Source organism: Emydura macquarii, unplaced genomic scaffold, assembly GCF_026122565.2.
Source record: "Emydura macquarii macquarii isolate MOO-44397 ecotype Brisbane River unplaced genomic scaffold, CSIRO-AGI_Emac_v2 contig_1551, whole genome shotgun sequence".
Taxonomy (NCBI): Eukaryota; Metazoa; Chordata; order Testudines; family Chelidae; genus Emydura; species Emydura macquarii.
Genome location: NW_027131688.1, coordinates 13185913 through 13193489, shown reverse-complemented (window position 1 = coordinate 13193489; position 7577 = coordinate 13185913). Strand labels below are relative to the sequence as shown.

At 41.0% G+C, this 7577-nt stretch overlaps 1 protein-coding gene across 1 annotated transcript in view; it reads left to right on the top strand.

Annotated features, from left to right (window-relative positions):
• The first annotated feature begins 7209 nt into the window (after nt 1-7209).
• Nucleotides 7210-7577, top strand: part of CUNH14orf39 (chromosome unknown C14orf39 homolog) — a 46516-nt gene continuing 46148 nt past the window's right edge. Inside the window, exon 1 of the mRNA XM_067555183.1 lies at nt 7210-7313. Coding sequence (XP_067411284.1) covers nt 7210-7313 — 104 coding nt within the window. The remainder of the gene's footprint in view (nt 7314-7577) is intronic.

The window sequence follows — 7577 nt, the reverse complement described above, 5'->3', positions numbered from 1 at the left end:
CCACTGCAGTTGTGATGCCGTGAGCATCTTGGCTCCAGTTGTCCAACTTCCCTAGGGAGATACAGAGTATTATTGAAGACCTTCTCTTTGATGGCCACATGTTGTTTTCAGAGTTTGTGGCTGACTCACTTCGCACCTTGAAAGATTTGAGGACCACATTTAGATCCCTCATGTTTTATACACCTGCAAATAAAAGAAAATGTAGCAACTGTCAAATAGCCCAGAGATCTCACCCAATTCACTTCTATAGTTTCCATAGGCCCTCTGAACCACCTGCCAAAGAGACTGAGGTACTCTAAAAGGAAATCAACATCTGCCACAGCTATCTCATCCCAGCCATTCACTTCCAAATGTCAGTTTTGATTGCTTGGTCTTGAATCCAGACCATCCATTCCACAAGAATCTACTGCTGCACTATGCCATCCTTTTTCCCCTTTGTGGATACCCTCTTTCCCATTGCCAATCTTCATGGGAGAGAATAACAACTGACAAATAGGTTTTGGAGACCTAAACTACTGATTATTCAATCCATTTCATCTTCCTCCCTCCCTTTCATTCTCCTTGTCCATCCCTTTTCAGGGACCATTTCATGATCAGTTGCTGAGACAGGAAGTCACCTCTCTTTTATGCTCAGGGCCCATAAAATCAGTGGTTGTCCAGAACAGGGGGAAGGATTTCTATTACAAGTACTTTCTGATCCCCCAAAATAATGGAGACTAGTATTAGATCTCAGACATCTAAACATCTATGTAAAACAGCAGAAATTCAGAGTCATGACTCTTGTAGATATAATTCCTTCATTAGATTTGAGGGATTCGTTTGTGACTCTCAGCCTCCAAGATGTGTTTTGTCATGTCACGATTCACCCCTCTCAGAGAGGTTTCTTCATTTTACAATCAACCATGATTACTTTCAGTACTTGGTGCTCTTCTTTGCCCCAAGGGTATTGTCAAAGCCACCTACATTGATTAGGATAATTGTCTTCCATTATCTCAATGAATTGCTACTCAGGGGTTAATCTTACCAAGAGGTCCTATTGGCAGCAAAAATGACAAGGTCTCTGTTTCACAGTTTAGGCTTTCAACTCAATCTCGAAAACTCCACTTTGACACCAGTACAGTGGATAGGTTTCATAGGAGCTTCTTTGGATGCCGTGACAGCCATGGACCTATGGACGGGTTTGCATCCCTAAAAAAATCTCATTTCAAAGATTCAGATAAATCCTCAAACCTCAACGAAATATTGTTTCCAACTATTGGTCATATGGCAGCTTGTACTTTCATAACCCAACATGCCAGGTTTCATCTTCAGTGCCTCCAGGGATGGATCAGAACAGTTTATAAACCGAATAAGCACAATCTGGACAAGCAAGAGTCTGTTCCCCATTGGGTTCTGGACTCACTCAGTTGGTGGAGTGACCCCTCCCTGCAGGAGTCCTTTTCAATTAGGCTTCTCCTACCATCATCATAACATTTGATGCAACTCTCTTGGGTGATGAGTGCATCTATGGTCTATAGCGTCACATCATCCAGGTCAATGGACTTCCCAAGAGTGTCATCTTACATCAATCTTTTCAAATTGAGAGCAGTCCAAAATGCTTGTATTCATTTTCTTCCACTGATCAGAGCCAAGTCTGTCAAGGTCATAACAGACAACGTTGGCTGCATGTCCTGCATCAATCATGAGAGTGGTGCTTGCTCTCCCTTGTTTTGTGCCGAATCAGTAAACTCTGGAACTAGTGCATAGCCAACCAGATTGTCATCTTAGCTTCCTATTTCCCCGGAACACAGAACACCACAGCTGATGACTTCAGCAGATGTTGCTGTCAGAATTATGAATGGGAGTTGGATTCACGAATCCTCAGCAAGATGCTTCTAATATGGGGTTTCTAGAAGTGGACCTCTTTGTCTCCACCATCAACACAAAGTGAAAACAGTTTTTCTTGAGAGGGGAACTAGACCCTCAATCATTAGAGGTTGCCTTCCTCATTTCAAGGGAAAGGGGTCTTCTTCACACATACCCAACATCATCGTTCCTCTGGAAAGTACTGAAGGAGATCAAGTAGGACAAGGCGAGTATAATTTTAATTGCACCAACTTGGCCGAGACAAGTTTGATATCCTTACCTCATTTGACTTGCTGGTCATCCACTGATGAGACTTCCAATCAGTTGCCATCTGTTGTCTCAGCACGCTGGTCAGAAACTTCACTCCAGTCTGGAAATTGTGTAACTCAAGGCATGACTCCTAAATGGTTCTCAGGGATAGAGACTTCCCATTCAATAAAGATGCAACAGGGTTTGTTAAACAGTAGAAGAGCATCTACGTGACATTATTACCTTCAGAAGTGAGGACAAGCACCCATCAACAAGTTTTTCCTGTTTGTTCTGCTCTTCCCAGCATCCTAGACCATCTGTTGAAATTAAAAAATCAGGTCTTACTATGAGTTCCTTCAAGGTTCACTTGGTGGCTATAACAGCCATTCATTCATCTGTTGAAGACTTCATTTTTTTGCTCACCCCAATAATGTCAAGATTCCTTAGAGGGCTTATGAATCATTTTAGAGTGCCTACTCCAATATGAGACTTGAACTTTGTTCTTAATTGCCATATGAAACATCCTCTCAAACCATTAACTATGTGCTCGTTGCTGTACCTATCCATGAAAACAGATTTCTTGGTGGTCATCACTTTGGCTTTTAGGGTCAGAGAACTAGGGGCTTTAATGGCAGATCCCCCATTTACAGTGTTCTTCAAGGAGAAAGTCTCATTATGACCATATCCTAGGCTTCTACCTAAAGCGTCCTCTGAGTTTCATATTCACCAGGCCATTCATATCCCATTTTCCCCTCAAAACCACATCAAGACTGGGCAGGAGACTACCTTCCATATGTCGGAAGGGTGTTAGCCTTTTATCTAGACAGAATCAAACCATTCAGAAAGTCTCCCAAACTGTTTCAATTTCAGACAGATCCAAAAGATCCACAATCTTTTCCCAAAGATTGTCAAAGTAGATTTCTGGTGTATTATCTCATGTTAGAAGTTTACCAATATTCAGCCTCCTTCTAGAGTGTTAGCACATTCTAGCAGGTCTCAGTCTACTTCTATGACATTACTCAAACTTGTTCTAGTTGCTGAAATTTGCACAGCTGCAACCTGAACCTCAGTACGTATTTTCTCTAAAACCTTTGCTTTGGATCATGCCTCTAAATCAAATGCTGCAGTTGGTAATGCAATTGTGTCTTCAGTATTTGATTCTGTTCCAAAGCTCCTTCATCCCTGTGGGGATATTACTTGGGAGTCACTTGAAATGTAGCACGCATAGGGACACTATTCAAGGAGAGAGAGGTTACTCACCTTGTGTAGTAACTATAGTTCTTTGAGATGTGTGTCCCTGCAAGTGCTCCACTAACTGTGCTCCTTCCCCTCTGCTTCAGAGTTTTCTTTGAGGGACTTTGTGGTAGAGAAGCAACTGAAGGCAGTTCACCTGCGCAGCCCTATATATCCTTGGTACGGGGCATGAGGATGTGTAGGTCACATGTCAGGGCCAAAAGGCTGTCTGTGCTGCCAAAAATCTCCAAAAAAAAGGTGTAGGGAAGTGTGTGCACCTGAAGTGGAGCATCCATAGGGACACAAATCTCAAAGAACTTCAGTTACTGCACAAGGTGAGTAATATCTCCTTGTCCAGATCCTAGCACTATGTAAATCTAGGCTGTTATTTTGTGTCTGTTGTGGGTGATATATGGTAAATAAAATAAACATATTATTTATTTCAGTATATACTGCAAATATCGTGGAAAGAAAGACTGAAATCTGTAGATTACATGAAAATATAAACAACAGTAACGATGCAATTGTTTATTTGCACAAGCATAACAAGAATAGTAAGGACAATTGTACTGTGTAAGTATGATATAAGCTGAAGTTTTTAATTACAGATTGTTGTAATCATAGAAACATAAGGTTAGAAGGGACCGCAAGGATCATCTAGTCTAATACAGCAAGAAGCTTTACCAAACAGTAGTTTAAAAGTGTGCGTGTGTGTGAGAGAGAGTATGGAAAGTAGGTGCTAAAGGAATGAATTACAAACTGAAGATCAGTCTCTTTGGTATAGAGTTCATATTAGTAAGATAGATAGTTTTTTGTCTCTAGTTTTTTTCTGAACTTATTTTTAAGATGTAAAATGTAATTGGTCCATCATGTAGCAGTGGTAAAATAAAACATAGAAACATAAACTACCCACGCACTAGAGCACCCCACCTTTTCACAATCTGTAGGACACCAGGCATAACCCAGTTAATTTAGGCATCCCCACCCTTTCCCAGTCTGTATGGTTCGGGGGGAAAGGCACCTACCCTTACCCAATTCACACTCTAAGGATGAGGGTCACCCGTACCCAATTCATAGGGCTCCAGGTGTATACTACTGTGGGTTTACAGGATCATTTGTCAGTGAGAGAATTTTACACAGTAATAACCTTAACCTCCATTTATTAACAATTACCAAACATAGTACATACGCTAAGCATACAATGCTATGCTCACCAATCCTGATCAGGCAGGCAGACTTTCCCTGTTGGACAGACAAGGTCAGTCTCATCTGGATTCTGGTTGCTGCACATCACGGTCGTGCAGAGGATTCTAACAGCTCTGATCTTGGGCGGTGTCTTGGAGGTAGATTCTTCTTCCTTCAGGTCTTTCCTTCTCATTCTTCTTGTTCCCCTTTTCTTCAAGCTGGTCTCCCTCTTGGACCCCATTTTTTATAATGAAACTTGAGTCCTGCTTAGCTATACCTTAACCAGTCATTTTACTAAAATAAGTCTTTGACCAATCCTAACATATTGCAAAATATGTGACCACTTTAATTGATTTAAATATTTCACATCTAGTTATGAAACAATCAAAGAACAGACAGAAATCATTCTGATAAACTATAGAGAATTGGATACCATAAAGACAAAACAATAAGAAGTGTAGATTTTACAACCACAAACTATTGAAAAGTGATTCCTTGCTAGACAGAATGCTATTAAACAAGGTTTTCTTTACACTTTTTAAGATACGTTTCTTTATCTGGTGGTGGTAGGTACTATTATGATAGTAACGCCTTCTTAACAGCCCGATATTACATTGTCTTGATGTAATTTCAGGAATGTGAAGATGTGACTACATGCTACTTAGCTTATGTCTGCTGTCACTCCTAATATGGCTGCTACTGCTTAGCCCAAGAACAAGGCTTAAGCTTAGCCAAAAAACAAGGCCTCAGACCTTACAATAGGGCTTTATTGGAATCAGTAATCATCTGCAGAGTACTGACTTTGACCTTCCTACTTGCACTTTATCCAGTAATGAGGATTTTTAAATTCTGTCTTGCCCTCCTACCATGTTGGTTAATTGATCCAATACGAAATATTTTGGAGGACTCCAATGAGTTTACTCACTGAGATCCCTCTCAAGTCTCTAAGCAGAATCTGTTCCCTAAGAAAAAATTCTGATTACAATTAAACCAGTTTAAATTCAGAATAACAACTTTAAAGTCAGTGGAATAAATGACACCAGAATCTGGTTGTATATATGTGTGTGTGTCTAAGTTTGTAGTCAGCTATGTGACAGATTAAAAGACAATAAATATGAGAACAAATAGTAAAATGAAAAGGAATGGCGAGCAAAAGACCCTTACCCAGAAAGAGAAAGATTTTCCAACTGCAAGAAACTAAATTCAGTATTTTAAAAAACCAAATATATATTACAGACTTATTGTTATCTATCTATCTATCTGTCTAATTTATTAAACACAGACAATGTTCTTAGCGCTATATAAACCAAGTTTGCAATTTAAAAGACTACTTGGGAAACTAAGTCATCAAGCTCTGTAAAGATTTGATGGCTATGGAAGGGAGTTAATTAAGTCCTAGGCTAGAATAACTTTCCTTCCCATATAAAAATGTCTTCCATGGAAAGAGACTATTTAAATTAACTAAGGAAACAGGCATAAAGATCCAAAAAAAAGTATCCCTGAACTCTCTTTTCCTAGTAAACTATCAATGGCTCAGACACATGTAAAATAAAGAAAATTATGTTCACAGGTTATCTGATCGACTGAATAAATTGGTATGCTGCAAAGATGGCATCTGTGATCATGGTTGCCAACAGTTTCTCCTTATGGCCACTGAAACAAGCTTCAATTGCTCTCAGGTTGAAAGTTTCCAAAACTCCGCAGGCTAAATATTTGATAAAATTTGATGGACCCATTGGACTGGATACCATAGATGTCTTCACACAGAATTTCCTGTTAAATTAGTGGGAATTTTGAGTGTAGATCAGTGTCAGGTTTGAGTATCTAGAAATTGGTGAGAAAGCAAATATCTAATTGCCAAGTTTTCTCCCTACTTGGTTAGGATGTCTTAATTTTGCTGAATGAAAAGTATAGGTATCCTTTATAAGGATATTTAATAAGAAAGATTTGTGGTTGACATATATAAAGTGTAATCCTATCCCTTTACATCCTAGGCCTTGTCTACACTGAAAATGTAGATCGACGTAATGTGGCTTACGTCGACCACATAAAGTTTGCATCTCCACTGGCATGTCAGTTCCACCGACCTAAATCATGGTCAAATTTGACTTACTAAAATCACCTCCACAAGTGGTGTAGTGCTGAAGTCGAATTCTATGGGTCGAATGAGCGTCAGTGTAGGCAGAGCGCAATGTAAATTGACGTCATTGGCTTCTGGGAGGTATCCCATAATGTTCTGTTGTGACCGCTCTGGACATTCTCACTCTGCTGCACCACGGCCATGTGCACAGGAAACAGCCCCTCCTCTGAAGCCCCAGGAAATTTTGAATTCCCATTTCCTGTTTGGTCAGCGTGGAGAGCTTTGTAGCTGAACTGCTCATGGCAACTGCACACCCCAAATGCGCTTCATCATGGAGTCGAACTGAGGTCTTGGATCTCATCAGCCGGTGGGGCGAAGAGTCTGTTCTGGCTCAGCTGGGAGCCAGCAAAAGAAATTTAGATATCTACGAGAAGATATAGCATGATATGGTGGAGAAGGGCCACAACAGGGATGTGCAGCAGTGCCACGTTAAAATCAAAGAGCTTAGGCAGGCATATCAGAAAACTAGGGAGGCGAACAGTCATTCTGGCTCATCACCGAAGACATGCCGCTTTTACGAGGAGCTGCACGTGATTCTCGGCGGTGACCCCACCACTATGCCACCACGCAGCATTGGTAGCGCTGAAGAATCCCAGTCCAGGGTGAATGAGGAGGATTCTTTGGATGAGGAGGAGGAGGAGAATAGGGGGCAGGAGAGCGGGTATGCATTCTGCCTGAGAGCCAGGACCTGTTTGTTACCCCCGAGCACCCCAACCGGACACAGGACAGCGTTACTGACTGAGATGCCAGGGATGGCACATCTGGCAAGTGTGTATAGCAAATCGCATTTCTGTGGTTATGTCCCCAGTCCAGCTTCTTATTTGTGGGAAAAAAGGAGTTTGTGTTTTTGTGGGGATGGGCTTCCTTGGTGTTGGTACACTTCAGCAGAGGGTTACCCCTGGAACAGACTATTTATGTGCACAGG